Raw genomic sequence first — 19,231 nt, 5'->3', positions numbered from 1 at the left:
GCTTTTTACAGTATTAACTTTTGTGCTGCTGTCCAGGTTTAGCCTCTCGCCATTCAAAGTTGTTCGTGATGACTTTGCTGCAGAGAAGTCTAATGTTACTTCCCTGAAGTTACCAGTCTTTCTTCCACATTTTCTGACTTTACTGAAATGCTGAAGCAGGCTTCTTCCACTCCAACATTATACACTATTTTCTCTATTTTTGGCAGTTTTATAGTGTTCTCTTTCACCTTTCTCTTACTTGCTTGTTAATCTTTAATTCATCTAGAGTTAGAATGTATTAATATTGGAATCTAAAGAACCAGGCATGTAGAGAACTTGCCTAGCATGGATGAAATCCTGGGCTCAGTCCTTGTACCAAAAAAAAAAAAAAAAAAAAAAACCTGAAATCCCCAAATAATAGAATAATTGTCAGAACACAATTAATGAATAATTCATTCTTTTGCTGCAGTGAAACACCCGTCTTGTTCATGTCTTAGATACTTGTCTCTCCTGAGCTCTTTCTAAGGCTTTTTATCTCGTTCTCTTGATCCTCCGTGTCTTTAGACGCTATTACAACACTGTTTTAATTATTTTGGCTTAATGATATATTTTAAAATCTGATAATAATACAAGTCACCTTTCATCATTCCTGTAAAGACATTTTTCAGTCATTGTCTAATGTTGAGTCTTCACATTTAAGAGTCATTTTTCCAAGTGCACGAGAAGTTTTTCTGTGGTCGTGACTCGAGTTGAAATAAACTGAAAAAAAAAGTGACTTTGGAGAAAACTGAGACCCAAAACTTTACTTCCCAAGGAACAGCAGCATCAGGACCACGTGTGTCTGTCTCTCTATCTCTGTCTCTTGGCTTGTTTCACTGACCCCACCAGGGTCTTGCCATGTACCCCTGGCATGTCTTAAACTCACAGTGGTCCTCCTGCCTCTGCCTCCTGAGCGCTGGGATCCAAGGCGTGAGCCACATGCCTACAGCTTGGTTATCTCTCCTGCTGAAGCTGTTTTCTTTGTTTTCCTCGTTTATAAACTATTGGAATTACGTGTTTACACTTGCATTATTATTTGTTGTTTGCTATTTGTGCTGATGTTAACAACCCTTTTGCTTTTAAGTTTCTCTATGAGTTCTCACTGAATTGCTGGGTGGTGGTGGCGCACACCTTTAATCCTAGCACTTGGGAGGCAGAGGCAGGTGGATCTCTGTGAGTTCAGAGCCAGCCTGGTCTACAGAGCCAGTTCTAGGACAGCCAGGAATACAGAGAAATGCTGTCTAGAAACAAAATGAAACAAAAACAAAACACAAAAGTGCTGACTAGCTATTTAACTTTTCCTAACAGCTCTTGCCTGTCTTTGTGGTTGGAGATTATTTATTTATTTATGTATTTATTTGTTTATTGCTTGCCCATTGCCCCCACTGGTGTGGTAGTAGCATTGATGTTCCAGGGCAACCTACCAATTCCTGAGTGGATCTGAGGCCTGCTCCACAGGAGGAATATATGCGTGGTGCTGTATAAACCTGCTCAGAAAGTGACAGCGAGGGTTCTCACAGGCCTTGCAGGTGAAATCTACTACTGATGATTTGATAAATATTCACGCAGTTAAGCCACCTTCTAAATTTTTCCTGTTTATACCCACAAATTACAACCATGGTTGAAAAGCCTCACTGGACTCTGTGCACTGGTCAAAGCAGAGATTCATAGTCGGCCAAAGTGCTGAGAATAAGTGTCTGTTGAGTTTCAGCCCTCAGGAGACAGATCCTTTGAGACTCAGGGAGCATTGGGGAAGAGGAGGCAGGAAGACAGTAAGATCCAGAGGGCAGGAAGGAGACTGTGGCGGGGCCATCATGGCCAGAGGACAGGAAGAAGGGCTGTGGCGGGGCCATCATGGCCAGAGGGCAGGAAGAAGGGCTGTGGTATGGCCATCATGGCCAGAGGACAGAAAGGAGACTGTGGCATGGCCATCATGAACATTCAGTAACCAAGACCACCTGAGCAAGACCCATAGATAGCATACAAAAAAGAAAAAAAAAATCATGAAATCGGGGTGGGTAGTTGGGAAAGAGAGGGAGGAAACTGAGAGACAGCAATGGGGAGTGAGTACAGTCACAATACATTAACATTTATATCCCGTGCAAACAGCAACCCGCACCTTTGCGAGCCTCCCCGTTCACGTCCAGTCTCGTTTTCTCCCGGTTAGTGGCGTGCAGCGTGAACCTTCATCAACAGTTTTTTTTTTTTTTTTTTTAATTTTTCCTTTGACAAGAAGGTCTTTAGTGTTCCGTTGGGTGTTAGTTACTGCGATGTTAAGGCTGAGATGAGCTGGAGTTGTTGAAGGAAGTGTCTTTCCTGCCAATGTCTTATTGGACATTTTCTGTGGCAGTAGATACTGAGTTTCATCAGACTGAATTTTGCAAGTGAGCCATACTTTTGTCTCCTTTGAACTATTGATGTGGTGGAATGGGATTCGTGGATTCCTTTATACTGAGCTGGTCTTGCATTCCTGTAATAAAACTATGTGGTCATGGTATGTTAGCCTTGTAATATTCTGGTAGGTTCTACTTGCCAAAACTCTATTAAGCATTTTCATAGCGGTATTAAGTTGGTAATCTTATTTGGGCCTGTCAGATTGTGTTAGCGGGGAGTTTGCTAGTTGGGTAAAATGTATACTTTTTGAACATGGGAATTACCTAGGATCTTACTGAACACTGGGGTGAGAGGGACTTGTCTTTAAAACCTGAGCCGAGCGTCCGTGCTCCCTGCCCGTCCCTCCTCCCACACACAGCTCTGTCATCTCTCACAGGAGGAATCTTTGAGTATGCGGACGGTCCCAACGCCCAGGTCATGAGCGCTGAGGAGCACGCCTTCCGATTTTCAGCTAATATCATCAACAGGAACAGGACTCTGCTGCCCAACACGACTCTGACTTACGACATTCAGAGGATTCACTTCCATGACAGTTTTGAGGCCACCAAGAAGGGTGAGTGAGCAGATCTTCACGGTGCGGGCGCTGGGGAGCCTTTCCCACTTTGTACCAATCCCCCAGGAGTAGGGTTGGGGCCTGCAAGGAAGTCCCCGGCTACCCAGGCGTAGTGCTGTAGCTTGTAATGCCCGCAGTCAGGAAGCAGCGGGAAGATCTTGCGCTTCAGGCCACCCTAGGCTATGTATCAAATACAAGGACAGCCTGAGCTACCCAGGGAGAAACTGAGGAAAGGGAGAGAGTGGCTGAGATTGCCTGAGAGGAGGTCAACCAAAGTCTCCAGGATCTTTGAACCAAAGCGAACATTTTCAAACTTGATTTTTCTTTTCTAATAGCTTTATTGATGGACAAATATTAAAAGTATTTACAGTATAGGACGTGCTGTTTGGATACATGTGTGCCTTGTGGGTCGTTCAAATCGGAGGACCTCACCCACCCACCACATCTAGCATTTATCTCTAGTATTTATCATTTCTTCCAGGTAAGAACACTGAAAACACTCTCAGCCACTTCAGAATATGCGAGGCGTCATTATGAACCATAGGCATCTTGCTACGGAACGTATTTTATCTTTCATTGGCATCCGACTCAAGTAGCAATAGGTAGCATCCATATAAAGCAGATACTGTATTAGCCGGAGAGCACACCATCTGCTGCCGTAAAAAGACTTTGTGAGCACAGCTTGCTGCTCAGTGCCTGCAGCAACTTGACCCCAGAGCCTACAGATGAGCCCTGAAGTCTGACACTGGCCCTGTTTTCATACAAGTGTGTACTTTCTATTGTCTACAGAGTCACTAGAAAGTCCCGACTCACAAAGGCAAGTTGTGGTGAGTTCCATCAAAGCTGTCCCACACCTGAATCCGAAAAAAAAAAAAGATAAAAACAGATATTCCCCTTATTTGTTAATTAGCAGACACATTTAAAAGTCGGGAATTCCACTGCCCGTGGGTCCTCAAACACACACAACAATAACTGACTTCTCAGTGCCTGGGTGAGCAACCAGTCTCCAGTGTGCTACATAGCACACCCAGGTGCACACTGGGTTTTTTGTTACTATTTTTATTGTTGTTTTGGTTTTTTTTTTTTTTTGTCTTTTTGTTTTTTGACAGGGATTGTCTGTGTAGCCCTGGCTATCCTGGAACTCACTATGTAGACCAGGCTGACCTCAAACTGAGAGATCCCCCTGCCTCTGCCTCCTGCGTGCCAGGATTAAAAGGGTGCACTACCGCTGCCTAGCTTATTTCTATCTTTTTAAAATGATTTGTTTGTTTTTGGTTTTTGGGGGGTATGAGTGTTTACCTGCATGTAGGTTTGGACACCACATTCATGCAGTGCTTGTATATGCCAGAAGAGGGTGTAAGATCCACCTGGAAAGGGAGTTTGATTGCAAGCAGTTGTGTGAGTGCTGGGAACTGGGTCCAGCTCCTCTGCTGGGACAACGGTGCTCTTAATTGCTGAGCCATCTCTCTAGCCCCATTTTAGTGTCTTTTAAAAGACAGCTCCTATACACACACCCATTCATGTGTTCATACACACAGTGAGCCCTCCAGGCTCATGGACTCTACAACCAGGGACCAAAAATACTCAGGAGATGGAAAAAAAAAAGAAAGAAAGAAAAAACCTAGTTGCTTCTGTACTAAACATATATAGACTTTTCTGTGTCATTTTCCCTAAACAATAAGCACGGCGCCTATTTACATAGCATTTGCATTGCATTGTGGGATGGGGCGTCTTGAGACTATAGAGCATAAGGCATAGTGTGTGGAAGATATATGCAAATACCAAGCCCCTCTGCGCCAGGGACCCAGCATCTGCCAGTCTGCTATCTGCAGGGGGTCCTGGAACCAATTCCCTGCAGATCCTGAGGGAGACTGCATATCTGAAATATATTTTTACATATATATTTAATTCAAATTCAACTTAAAGGCTTAGCTAACTGGAAATAGCTTCTACAGAACCTTAGATTTCCATGTAACCATTTAAAGATATCAAGACTAAGGAATCTCATTTCCAAAATGACTAGGTCATCTTTTCCGAAATATGATATCATAGCCCATCAAAGCTCATATCACAATTTTTAGTTAAATCGTTGTGTTTTAATGTACTTTCCCTTTTCCCTCACGTTATTGAAGGGGACACTCTCTTTAGATATTTGATCTATTCTGGGGCACCTGAAGGGTCAGAGACCATAGTTACTGCTCAGTAAAGTGATTGTTGAATGAATCAATGAACCACAAGAACCTAAGAAATGTTGTCTAAGACCCCTGTAAACTGAGTTTAGGGGTTAGCATTATCTATGTCTGTTCTGCTGGCTGAGACTTACCCATCTCTCTAAAGAGTTTCTGGTTTCTTTTTTTAAAAAGATTTATTTATTTATGTATATGAGTACAACATTGCTTTCTTCAGTCACACCAGAAGAAGGCATCAGATCTCATTACAGATGGTTGTGAGCCACCATGTGGTTGCTGGGAATTGAACTCAGGACCTCTGGAAGAGCAGTAGGTGCTCTTAACTGCTGAGCCATCTCTCCAGTCCCCAGTTTCTGATTTCTAAACCATTTAATCTCCTGGGCTGCCAGGGGTAGAGAGGCCAGGATGTTACCTGTTCATGGCTCTGTTTTCCAAAGCCTCACTGTGGTTAGCTTTTGAGCACAGAAAGTCTGCCCAAGCTGGCTTCCCAGCAACTCCCACCTCAACTGTGTTGGACAAACTGCCTCAACTCCCTACAATGTAAAATAGTGCCTCTGTTAAAGGCCTAGGATTGTGTCTGACACTCTAAAAAGTGGGATTTGGCTCTGGGTACACTTGTCTCCTCTTTTCCACCCACTAGGCCATCAGGGCAGGGCCTGACTCCCTCAAGGGCTTTCCCTGTTGTCCCCTTCACACACACACACACACACACACACACACACACACACACACACACACACACACACACACACACACAGTGTGCCTAAGGTCAGAGGCTCCAAGGTGTGTTTGAGCTGTTATGTTTGACATCCACCAGTTTTATTCTACCCTAGCGTAGTCAGGAGCCCCACCTCTGGTCTTTTTTGGTTGTTTCTGGCATACCCTGCCACCAGCACCAGGAGGCAAAGAATCCTTCCTGCTACATGCAAATGACTACATAGGACCAGATCTATTCATGAAACTTTAGGACTCAGCAAAGGCCAGAGTCACAGCAGAAGCTCTCATAGGTTCAACCAGCCCAGAGGCTGTGCCATCTGGCCAGTGATGCTTTGCGATTGCGTGAAGGTGTGTGTATGAGGATGTGTGTGTTTCTGTCTCTTCCACCAGACCACAGGCCCTATTCACATTTTGATATCCTACTACATAACCTAGTGTCCTGGTTTGCTTTATGTTGCTGTGATAAAACACTGACCGAATCCAATTTGGAAGAAAGCCAAGGCCGGGATCAGAGGCAGGAGCTGAAGCGGAGACCATGCTTACGGCCTCTCTTTCTGTGCTCAGCCTGCTCCCGTATGTAACAGAGGACCACCCGCCAGGAGTGACACCACCCACAGTGGGCTGGCAATCAAGACAACAGCCCTGTCTGATGGGGGCAGTTCCATATTTGCCATTCCCTCCTCCCAGGTGTCACTAGTTTAGGCTAAGTTGACAAAACTAACCAGCACAGCTATCCTACACCAGCACAGTGTCTACACCTAGGGTGCCCAAAGCCATTCTTAATGGTCTGATCTGATATACAAATTAGAGAAAAAGTAGGAACGAATTTCTCCTGTGCGGAACTCACATTAGATTCCTTCTGATAATCTCAGTGGGAGATAAACCTTCACCCACTACAGGTCATAGCCAAGATACCAAGAAGTCTCATCCAAGGACCAGGAGCTACCATAGCTGGAGGCACTAGCCGGAGGGCTTCCTGGAGAAGGAGGTGCCTAAGCTGTGCTCTGAAGGATGGTTGGAAACAGTAAGGGCAGGCCAATGTGGAAAGCAGGGGGGAATTGGCATGATGGCCAGTCTATGCCCTTGAGTAATCCTGGGTGATCATTTGTTGTGTGACAGAAGTTAGGGATCACAGGCTGAGAAAGGCAGAGGTGGCCGGTCCCTGCTCCTGCAAGACTTCCATGGGCCCAGGCCTGAAAACTTCAGGGAATAGTTTAGGAGAGGAGCATACAACCTTGGCTTGGCCAGGGAGTACTCAGAAGAAACAAACCTGTCTAAACCAGATCAAGACAGCATCCCTGGCACCCAGATCAAGCCCAGAGACCAGGCAAGCCCATCTAGGTCTCTGGGAGCTCACGTAGCCATGCTACAAACGTGTGGCTGCCACCACTCTGTGCTGTTGCCATGCACTGACTGACATGGTCTGGCCTCAGAGGTCATGGGGTCAGAATCGCTCAGCAATTACATTTTGAGCATCATTTATTGGGCCTCCCACCGGTGCCTGACAGTCTGTATGGTTGGCTCCTGCAGCACTCCCCAGCCCTGTGCTCAGGACAGCATCCTACCAGAGGAACCTTTGAAAACTGCACCTCATTCTCCGTTATCCCTCGAGGTGCTCCCACTCAGGAGTTACTATCGCAGTGTTTCTGTGAAGGGTCCTGTGTTTATCTCCCAGGGCGTGGGTACCCAGGGTTGTTGAGTTTGTTTTTAGGAGTTGAAGCACGGGGTCACCATATACAGCCAGACAGTTTCATAGGTGGTTGTACAAATCTGCATTCCCACAGTAGTGCGCAAGGCTGGCAGGTGTTCTACGTCTGTGCCGACATGCAGAGAGGTCAGTTAGACTTTTTAAGATTTCGGCCACTCTGTTGATTTGTGAAGTGGTTATCTCATTGTGACTTTCTTTTGTATTTATCTGATAATTAGGCCGTGGAAGTACCTTTTAATGGGGAAGCCTCATAGGGCCCAATGCAGGAGGAAGAACTAATTCAGCCAGAACAGGTGGGGTAGTTGGCAGTAGGTTTATGCTTCCCTGTCCCGTTGCCTGTAAGACCCAACATGCCCCACTCTGCTAATCTGAATGTTGAATAAGTCATTTGAATATTCCTTTTCTCTTTTTTAGAACCTCTCAGTGACCTTTTCAAAATTGAGCTGTTTGTCATCTCCTTGTTGATTTAAAGGAGTTCTTTGCATATCCTGATAAGAGGCATTTTGGGGCAGTGTGAATATATACATTTATATATGTATTATATTCATTACATGTGGGGTTGTCTTTAATACTCTGTTAGCAGTTATATCTCATGAGAAGCAAAGTCCTTAATTGTAGGAAGTCCGATTTATTAATAATTCTCTTTGTGTGTTCTGGCTGAGAGGTCTCTGTCTATCCTAAAGACCGTCTCTCTTGTTTTCTTCTAGGAGATCTGTGTTTGTGTCTTTTGTGGTTGGCTCTTTGATCTGTCTTAGGTGATTTTCTGTGTATGGTGAGACTTGACTGTTGAGATTTGTTTCTTGTGCACGAGGCTGGTAGGACGGACTCAGCATCACTACAGCAGTGCTTGATGTGCCTATGCATCTGCCGAGTCTCGCCACAGACGGATGTCTCTATTTACTCATTTTCCTGTTACAAACAAAAAGCTAAAGATGGACAAAGGGACCATCTACATGAGACGAACAGATTGGCACATAGTTAAATGATGGAATTTTAATCAGCCATAAAGTAACAAACAGACTCACGTAGGAGTGGGGCCACTTGTCTGGCATGTGCCCTGGGTTCCATCACACACACACACACAGAGAGAGAGAGAAAGAGAGAGAGAGAGAGAGAGAGAGAAAGAGAGAGAGAGAGAGAGAGAGAGAGAGAGAGAGAGAGAGAGAGAGAGAGAGAGAGAGAGAGGACAGTAGGCAGAGGGTGCTTTAGTCTATGGCACTCTCAGTTTTTCAAACCTGTCAGGTAGCCTTCCCGTAGATGGAAGGAACTCTGTCTGATGCTCCAGGCCGTTCTTCTGCTGCGCCAGCTTCCACTGACCACAGCAGTCCCTTCTTCCCCAGGAGCTGCCGTCTCCCCTGGCCTGTACTTGTTTTGATCTTTGATTTTCCAGGCTGCATTCCTTAGGAGCTTTGTTAGGACCCTTCCAAGAAGTTGCACTTAGGCCTAATTCTGAGGAGTCCAGTGGTAATTAATGGATTCTAGATAGTCGTTACCACCACCATCCCTCCCACCCCCTGAGCTGGATCCAGCCACCTTATGTCATGTGGGGCAAGGGGACACAGCAATACAAAACCTGGCACCTCCTACCCCACCAGTTCTGGCTGAATTAGTCCTTCCTCTGCTTGAGGCCCCGGAGGCCTTTTCCCCATTAAAAGGAACTTTCACTATTGCCTTTATTTTGAAATGTTTTGTGGAAAATTAAAAGAAGACTGTCTGCCAAGCAGGCTCCACGCCAGCAGCCCAGAAAGCACTGTGTTTCCTTCCAAGCCTGGCCAGAGCAGGCTGGAATCGACCCAGCGCTCCCCAGACTCCTCTGCCTGCACTTATTCTCTGGGTGGCTCAATTCCTTTTAAGACACAAATTGATTGGGATAATTTCAGCTATAACTACAATTGCCATGGAAGGGGGGGATGTATTCAGGCTGGGGACTCCTACAATGACTGTGAACCATCAAGTTACTGTAAAATGACCAGAAAATGGATTCAAAATTGAAGCCACAAATAATGTAATTACTGCAGTGTATGCACAGGACTGCCAGGACAAGGTTGGCTGCTGCCCTGGAAAACATCTGGAAGCAGAGCTGCTGTTGCTGCTGCCATGATAACCCCTGTCCTGAACCTTGTTGATAACAGAGTTCTTCCATCTTGGAAGATCCTCAGAGGATGGAAGAAACATGGAGGGACTAGAAAACAGATGTGGAGACGGGACAAGGAGAAAGAAGTGGTGGAGATCAGGGATGAGCCCACGTAGGTCTAGACTCTCCACTATTGGGAGAATGGGGTTTAGTGTGGACATTGCTATCTTTCTTCACCACAGATAGCAGCACCACAATTCTTGTCATCCCGGTCCATGCGATCGCCTCCATCCCTGCCTCTATTGCCATCATCTCCATCATTGCTGTGGCAACATCTTCACCCACTGGCACTGTGGTCCAGAGCAGCACCATCCCACTGGTACTATGGTCCAACATCAGCTTCTCAACATTATTTTGTGCATCATATACTTTGTGCCTGGTCTGCTGTCCCCTGTCTCAGTCAGACATGATGCTCAGCCCTTGGTCCAGGATGGAGCATCACAAAAGGTGTACATTGTAAGGATGGGAGATATACTGCATCCTTGGTGGCCTGTTTTAAGGTCAGAGCAAAGTGAAGACCCATGGGGCAGATTTTTGGGGGGAAGGGGGGAGCAGTGCAGGGGAATGACACAAGTCATTCCATCAAGTCTTCAGTCTGAACATCCTAGCAAGGGTTTCTATCCTTTAAAAAGAATTAGCAACATTAGGGGAGGGGAAATATGCATGTGCATGCGCACACACATGCTTGTGCATGCATGTATGTAAAAGAGGAGGGATGGGATGGGGACCACTGCATTCATCATGGTAGGAGGAAAAGACAGACATGGTTTAACAATGTGCCAGCCCTCCTAGTGCTTCAGTATTTAGTCTTGGAGGTCTTGTTTTGTGGATATTTAAAGCAAAGTCTCCATGGGGTATAGTGCTTAGGGGGTGTAGGGATTTGAGATGCTATTAAAGGCTGGGCAGTGATGGCTTCCCTAATAAGACCGGCAGATGCAGAGACCTGGGGGAAAGGAGAGCGTCAAATGGATAGCTCAGGGACTGATTGCATGCTCTCACTGTGCTTGGGGAATGCCCTGGAAGTCTGCAGAGCTATAAGGCTGTGAGGGAGACAGACGAGGGTGGGAGATGGAGAAGGGAAGTAGCTCTGGTCATAGGAACAGAGGTGAAGAAAAGTTGCAGTAAGTAGGTCTGCTAAGGCCACTCCAAGAACTTTGGCTTTTACACTGATGAAGGGCACAGGAGTAACATGACCCTCATGACACAGAAAGGTTCATTTTAGCTGAAGAGATAACAGGGAGGGTGGCTGGCATCTAATGCAGGAAAATGGTAGTGGTGCCTTGGCTCAGGTGGGCATGGTAGGGTGGCATCTATGCCTGCTTGGCCTCTGGGTATGTCTGTTGTTTTAATTAAGTTAATCGATGTGGAAAGACACAGTCCACTGTGGGTGGCACCACTCCCTAGGCAGAGGCTCCTAAACTGTATAAGAGAAACTGAACTGAACACGAGCAAGCAAGTGAACATGAACGTATTCATTTCTCTCAGCTCTTAACTGTGGATGTGATGCGAGTAGCTGTTTGAAGCCACTGCTATGATTTCTCACTACAGTGGACCTGTGACTTGGAACCCTGAGCTGAAATAAACCCTTTCCTGAGTCGTTTTTAGGGTGTTTTATCACAGCAATGGAAATGAAGATGGAACAGAGGTCTAAGAGGCATCTTAAATATCCAGATGATATCACTGAAAGAAAGGGAGATGTTAATATCAGATCTTAGGGAGCAGGCCAGGGCGGAGGGCAGAAGCTGAGGTCCCTAGTTAGTAGATATTTGCTTTCTGTTTGTCTGGAAGTTGGGATGCCACTTACAAAGACATCATCATTAAATTGCGTGGTTACTGGGCCGGTGTGCTCCACAACTGGTCTTATAATTCTCTCTTCTTACCTCCCTGGTGTCAGATGAAGGAGAGATTATTACAGTCCCATTGCTCAGTTGAGGAAACTGAGACTTCGTGAGTTGTCCTCACCCCCCTCCTAAGGTTACTCTGGCTCTTTCCCCCACGTGTTTATGTGAATGTCAAAGTCACTGCCCACTCTCAGTGCACATAGCACCTCACTGACCCCATGTCCACTCTCCTCTGTTATAGCCTGTGACCAGTTGGCGCTGGGTGTTGTAGCCATCTTTGGGCCGTCACAGGGCTCCTGTACCAATGCAGTCCAGTCCATCTGCAACGCCTTGGAGGTACCCCACATCCAACTGCGCTGGAAACACCACCCCCTGGACAACAAGGATACCTTCTACGTGAACCTCTACCCTGACTACGCCTCGCTCAGCCACGCCATCCTCGACTTGGTCCAGTCCCTCAAGTGGCGGTCAGCCACTGTGGTCTATGATGACAGTACAGGTGGGTGGCCAGACCTGCCAAGGCCCGGCGGGGGAAGGGTGAGGGAGCAGAGCCCCAAGATTAGGGTTGTCTGCTTGCCTAGCACGGCTGCCTCTGAGGAGAGGGTGCCATCTTACACCAGACACCAACAGCAGCCAGTTATACCAACACTTGCCCCCTGGGATCTCTCATACCCACCCCCACCAGCCGCACGCACACCTTATTCAACCCCAGCCTGGCTCACACCCGACTCTCCCCTCCCCAGTACACCTACATCATCTTCTGCAGCAGAGTACAGAGACCTGTGCTTGGCGCATGCCGAGCATTGACCTGGGCTCACACTTCCATGGCCACCCAACCCCGGCCCACACGCCTACATCCCTACCCTCCCACCTGCAGGAGGCATGTCGGCGCCCATTCACAGTTCATTCTCAGTGTGGCCTGGCCTGCACTATGTCTGTGCTGCATGTGAATCTCGGCTCTCTTGCCTGCTGGCTGGGTTGCCATTCTGGGTCCTCAACTCACAGAAAAGATATGGAATAGAGGGAAGAACGTATCTAGAAACCTGGATGGAAGTCAGGGGAAGGTTAGCTGCTGATCCTGCTGACATCTGCAGGCAGTACCCTCCTCCATCTCTGTGCCTTCCCTCAGACACTCCTGCTCATGTATAACTGCTTATAAACCTGCTTCCTGTCTACTGACATGACGACTGACCCCAGCTAAGGCAGGCCTGTAGAAATGAGCTCTGGGCTTGAGTCTCATCCTCCAGTGAGGAGGAAGAAAAGCCTGGGCTCTGAGTTTCAGCTAATGTGCTAATGTTAGATGCTCTCTCCTCCCTTTCCTCTCTTTTACTGTCCCCCCTTTCCTCCGTCCCCCCTCCTCTTCTTCCCCTCCCTGGTGCAGAGGCACCAGTCTTGCACTTATGCCCCACCCACCTGGAGTCATACCTACATGCATTCCTCTGCACAGGGCCTGCTTAGCCTAGTCTTGCCCAGCCATCCAAAACTACCATGGTACTTACCTTCCAGAACCCTCTTTAGTATCCTGTGTTACCCTTTACATCTCAAGTCCTAGGCCCCTTGGTGTGGCCGCTGTCTTGGCTAAATGTGCATTCCAAGTGAACACAGGGAGGGTTGGGAGAGGAGAACCACCCACCGGCAGAGCCACCTTCATCTGCAGCCACCCTCTCCTCTGGAGGTTCACTCACTGGAGACAGAGCAGGCAGAACTCCGGATGTGTGCATGGGAGAGGCGGCAGTGTGTGCCACAGAGTCAAGCAGTGCCAGCATTTAATCTCACAAATCTCTCAGTGACTCTATGTGGTGGTAAATCAGAAACAAGGCAACAGATTCAGCAAGGTAACAGTCCCCGCCCACTGTCAGCAGCTAGTATCACAGCCCGCGCCATCCTGCAGGTCTGTCTGAGCCCAAGGCCACTACAATTAGCCAGCATGGAGGTGGCTCCTGCTCTTTTTCTTTTCCACAAAGACTTGAATCTCAAGACAATTCTTAGCCCAGCCTCTTCGGAGACAGAGTGAGCTTGGCGAGTCACTTTAACCCATCTGGCCTGGCCCTCCCGTGTGTATCGAGAGGTAGAGCATCCAGCCTTATAAAACCCTCCAGCACTGGGCTACCTGCAGTTTCGTGGTAGCTCTTGATTACCTCCTAATGGGGGCCAGGAGCAGCAGGATGGAAGCCACAAACAGAATGGTCAGGATGCTGTTTGTCCATCTTAGAGTCCTGTAAATAGCTACAGACTTACATGTTACTACCGGCCCATCCCCTGAGATCCCAGCTTGAGATGCTGTCACCACAGGGCACCCCACAGTGTCTAGCCTTCTAACTTCACTGTAACATGGTGGTCTTATCTTTCTAAACCAGTGGTTCTCAACCTCCCTAATGCTGAGACCTTTTAATTATAGTTCTTCATGTTGTGGTGACCCCAACCATAAAATTATTTTGTTGCTACTTCATCGCTGTGATTTTACTGTTGTTGAAAAATTGTAACGTAAATATCCTGCATATCTGACAAGGTGACCCCTATAGAGGGGTAGCATCCCACAGGTTGAGAACCTCTATAAAAACATTTGCCTGTGAGCCCATTTCTGCTTCCAGACCATAGGTTCTCTGTGTCTCTGGGACTTAGCACAGGGGATTGATACAATATGGACATTTTAAAAGCATCGGTTGAACTGACTTGGGGTGAGTTGAAATCATCTTGAATTAAACTCTAATAAGTCTTGCAGGAAATGGTACAAGGGTGCAGAAATGCAGATGCCACCACCCTATGTTTTTTGAGGAGTTAATCATATTTAGGAGAGCAGATGCCCAGCTATAGGGCACAGGTATCGCTTGGCCATCTGAGCTGAGATTCAAGTGACAATGACAAGTAGTCAGAGCTCCAGATACCCAGGTTGGAAGAGAGCTTTGTGTCCTTGACCAGTGTGTGCTGATTTACGAGAGAAGGGGAGAGATTTGCCCTGGGCCTTGAAGATGGACAGAAGGACAGTATAGGACATGTTGCGGGCACAGCAGGTGAAAGGGACAGTGTGAGCACAGGAGAGGAGGTGGGGCAGCCTGAGGCAGTGTGGGGCAGCTTGGGGCAGCCTGGGGCAGTGTGGGGCAGCTTGGGACAACATGGGGCGGTGTTTGGGAGATGCCAGCCTGAGTGTGGAGTGTGAGCAGGGGAAAGCAAAACAGACAGGATTCACCTGGCTGTGCAGGCCTGACATCCGGCCTCAGGCTTCAGACTTTATGTTGTGAGTAACGGAGCACCACTGAGTGCTGTCGAGCATAGCCTTGGAATAATGAAAGCTGAGATTCCTCAGACACCCCAGAGAGCAATGTGTGAGGAGGGCTGGAAAGAGAGCATAAAAGCTGGTGGAGGGGGGGCTGGATGGTCCCTAAAGAACAAAGGGGGAAGGCTGCTTTTTACTTCAAGGGATTGCTCGGAAGAGAACTTGGGAGCCCAAGAGAAGAAACAGATGTGGATAGGATGGTAGAGTGGGTAGAGCAGATACTGGCTTGAATCATTACCCAGGGTGGAGGGCCTCCAGGATGCGTGGGGTGGGAGGGCAAAGCTTTGCAAAGAGATATGCCAGGATGACATGCACCATGTTAGTGGCACTGCTCGGAGCTCATGCTTAAGCCTGGAGCTTCCTGCCTTTGAGCCTCGGCGCTACCCACAGATCCGTGTTACTTGACCTTCAGCTTTGATGGCCTGGAATTGCCAGTGACTTCTGGATGGTATCATTCCCCTCCTCTTTTTCTTTGTACAGGATGCTAAAAATCAAACCCAGGGCCTTGGGCACACTAGGCCAGCACTTGACCACCGAGATACATGCCCAGTAACCCCGCTCTCCTTGTAATCTGATTAAACCATCCCAAAAAGAAAAAGTGTGCGAGCCGTGCCTTCCTTTCTTCACCTTTCCAGTGCGTGATATACTTTTTTCTTACAGTGTTTCATTAGCATTTAATTCAGTTTGATTTTCAATTTGTCTCAGTTCGGTTCAGTTTAAGAAGTCCTTAGAGCGGAGGCAATGAGAGATGGGGTTTGGTCAAGAAAACAATGGGTTCTAGGATTCAGAGCTGCCCTGAAGAATACAGCTTTCAAAAATAAACGGCGTGAAGCAGAAGCCCTCTAACCAAGACATTTCCCCAGGCTAGACTACCACGTGGTGGGAAGCACAGTGTGTTTACTAGGCTCTGGCTATGTGTGTGGCAGGGCTAGGCCCATGGTTTAACTGATGGGACAACCCAGTTCACATCTATTCAGGTAGTTGCCACTGTTTTGTTTTGTTGTGGCTATGGGGTGTGGGCTAAACATTTCTAAGGCTTATTTAGCTGCTTGACAAGGTCAGAGCCCGGGTGGGCATTGTTACACCCTCTTGACCTCCTCCTCCTCCTTGGCACACTAGTATTGCTGCAGCTCCAGACATCATTTCAGAGGCCAGTACCCCAAGCAGGAAGGAGACAAAGGAACTTGTCTTAATGTGACTCATACCCCTTGTCAACAAGATAGATCTGCCTTTGCACCTTCTAGAAGACCATGCCCACAACGCCTAGGCACTGTCAAATGGGAGTAAGAGTGCCACTGGCTGGCTCTGGACAGTCACGAGGACTGGCACATTGCCAGCCTTCTTTTGGCACAGCAGCCCAGGATGCATCTGTTAGCCCTTTCTGTAATAAGCCGGGTAACAACGCCCTCCCCCCAAAATTCAGTGGCCTAAAACAACAAACATTTCTCTAGCTCCTGAGTCCACAAGGTCAGCGGCTTACTGGGCCTGGCCAGCTGCTCCTCTGGTTTCAGCTAGCTTGCTTGCCTGCCTGCTGGTAGCTCTAGGCTGGCCTTGGCTCTCTGCCTTGTGTTGCCGTCCTCCAGCAGGCTCACCCAGGCATTGTTGTCCTAACTATGACCAAGGAGCAAAAGAATCCACCAGGATGGGGTTCCATGATGCCTACTAATATCGCACAGACCAAACCAAATGACAGGGTTGAGCCTGGTGGGCGGGCCTGGCCCAGCTCTTTGCAAAGGGTATGGATTTAGGAAGGGGTGAGGAGGTGGCTCATTGTTTCACAGTAGTAGCCTCAAGGAGAGTGGCTGTGGAGGAGGTGACCTTTGAGCCTCACCATGTTTCCGTTTCCTAATCCAGTCTGTGCACAGACTCCTGCCAGGGCTGAAAGGAAAAGGCTTAGGGAGGAAAAAGGCCTTAGGGTGGAGAAAAAGGTCTCTGCTTAGAAGGCAAAACACTGTTTTTCAAAAACCCAATCCCATTTGTGGCCTGGCTCAAAATTAGGGGTGGTCCCTTAACCTCCGGTGACTCTCTGATTCCTTATCTATCCGCCAGCATGAAGCTCTGAGCTCCGTGTGCTTCCCGGGCTCTGGATGGAGATGGTTAAACGGGGCCATGAGCACAGAAGTGCTTCGTAAGTGAAAAACACACCGTTCCAGCAACCGTGATTCAGTGTGGATATTCTGGGAGGGATTGATTAAGGAGACAGGCAAAAGAAAGCTCGGTCTCAGGCAAACACAGACAGCCCGGTCCTCTGGAGGTGGGCCAGAAGGAGCCACCATCTCCTCGGGGACTACACTGATGGGAAGGAAGCCTGACATTTGCTGCTAGAGAATGTGGGTCGTTATGCATTACATGGGGTGATGTGCTTGGCTGACAAGCTGGCCCCGGTGGCTTCTACTCCAGCATCTAACCTGTCCCTGTCCTCGAGATCTGGGTCTCCAGAGCCCACAGGCCTGGTAATTCTAAACAGGGTCAGAAAAAGGAGCAGACAGGAGTGAGATGGGCATGGAGGGCCTCCAGGTAACAGTTCTGAGAGGCCAGCAGTAACAGTGGAAGAACCCAGAACTGCTGGGAAAGTTGGGCTTCCAGATGAGATAGGGGTAGCTTACGGCCCCTCCTTGGCTGAAGTCTAATGATCCCCTCTGTCGCCTAGGATGGTGCTAGAATTCAAACCCGAATTCTTCTACATGTGCATCCAGAACCCATGGAAGTTTGGGGGCTCTTTGAGAGGTTTGGGTCCCGGGCCCAGGAGGCTGGTGGAAGCAAACCCCCAGGAAAGGGAGAACTGGATGGGCTTAGGCTGAGTCCTAGGGACTGTTTTGGAAACTGTGATTCCAGTGGAAGGGTTCTAGAGTTGAATGTCAGAGTGGGGAGAGGCTGCCCAGATAGGAAACACTGTAACTGCTGACCGACCACAAAGGTTAATTCAGTGCAGATAGGAAACACTGTAAGAGCTGACTACAAACGTTAATTCAGTGCACGTTAGCTTAAGCAGATATGTATGTGTGCATGTGTGTGGTTCTTATGAAAACACTGGAGGACAGCCTCAGTTTACAGTTTCACATGTGTGTCATCAGGACAAGCTTCCCCCCACCCCCCTTCTCATCTTCTCTGACATCTGCCTTGATGGATCTTATCTCTGTTTACCTGTGGTGACCCCAGACTTACTCCTTCTTTATTTGCATAAAGTAAGTGCAGGTTTCTTACCTGGCACGAATTAATCACTTTTGACCAGAGGATGGGTAGGTTGGCCATGCTGGGCCCATGTGCTTTACTCTGGATGTAAAGAGCTGGGATGGATCCTTCCCCGGTCACATCTACTTGGAGGGGGGGGAGGATTGGCACATCTCCCATTTATTTATTCCAAGGAAAACTGGGATATGAGAGTGGGGGGTGGGACACGGGTGTGTGAACTGTGTGCAGCCACTGAGCCTGAGCTGGGGACACAATGCAGGGGGTGGAGCGTGCACCTGCTGGTTCAGCCCCTGCTTCAGTGGGCCTGGGTAGAGGCAATAGAGAGCAGCGAGCAGCCTTCCTCCCAGAATCCACAGAGGAGTCAGCAAGAATGGAGCTCGAAATAGGGAAGGAAGTGAACTTAATTAGACCTAAGCAAGCCATTTGTCTCCGGGAAGTGACATTCCGTTTTCCCTGGAAGTCCACAGATTAAGTGGTTTTACAAAATGCCAAGGTAGATAGATTTTTTTTTTCAGTGTGGGGAGAGGAAAACAGTAAGTCTATCCAATTACAAAAATGTTGTTTGAGTACTCCCTAAGTGTCAAGGCCCTGGGCCAGGTACCATGGGGCTCTAGTCATGGCAGATTGAGGTAGGATAGGGGCCAGGCAGGGGCAGCTAAGGGAAGAGCCCCCTAAGCTGGCGTGGATATGGGTTGTTTGAACTGCTTCTGACGAGAGCAAACAAGGAATACTTCATGGTGGCATCTGAGTGGGTGCCTGAGATGGTTTATGCACGCATGTAAAGTGTGTCTTCTGTGTCCCGGGCCCCTCAGGTCTCATCCGGCTGCAGGAACTCATCATGGCCCCATCTAGGTACAACATCCGCCTGAAGATTCGCCAGCTCCCCATCGACTCGGATGACTCACGCCCCTTGCTCAAAGAGATGAAGCGGGGCCGGGAGTTCCGTATCATCTTTGACTGCAGCCACACCATGGCAGCCCAGATCCTCAAGCAGGTAGGTGGGTGAGCGCTAACCAAGCTGCAGAGCTTGGATGGGGACCTGCCTACCTGCTCTACCTTCCCCTCCCCACGGACAGATAGAGAGCATCACCTCGGGAAGCATCCTAGCTGTCTCCCTCGGGGGCCACTATGACTCTTTGTGCTTCAGTTGTACCAACAGTATAAATGGTCCTTTTACTCTGGTTGTGTTAAAGATGTATAATCTGCTCTGT

At 48.1% G+C, this 19,231-nt stretch overlaps 1 protein-coding gene across 2 annotated transcripts in view; it reads left to right on the top strand.

Moving 5' to 3' along the window:
* Grik3 (glutamate ionotropic receptor kainate type subunit 3) overlaps positions 1 to 19,231 on the top strand; it is a 214,825-nt gene that overhangs the window by 125,498 nt on the left and 70,096 nt on the right. For both annotated transcript variants that reach the window (XM_034502711.2, XM_034502712.2), the window contains exons 2-4: positions 2,789 to 2,965; positions 11,796 to 12,053; positions 18,833 to 19,014. In XM_034502711.2, coding sequence (XP_034358602.1) covers positions 2,789 to 2,965; positions 11,796 to 12,053; positions 18,833 to 19,014 — 617 coding nt within the window. The remainder of the gene's footprint in view (positions 1 to 2,788; positions 2,966 to 11,795; positions 12,054 to 18,832; positions 19,015 to 19,231) is intronic.

Source organism: Arvicanthis niloticus, chromosome 5 (genome assembly GCF_011762505.2).
Source record: "Arvicanthis niloticus isolate mArvNil1 chromosome 5, mArvNil1.pat.X, whole genome shotgun sequence".
Lineage (NCBI taxonomy): Eukaryota > Metazoa > Chordata > Mammalia > Rodentia > Muridae > Arvicanthis > Arvicanthis niloticus.
Note: the sequence above shows the minus strand (reverse complement) of the source record. Positions and strands in the feature narration are given on the sequence as shown.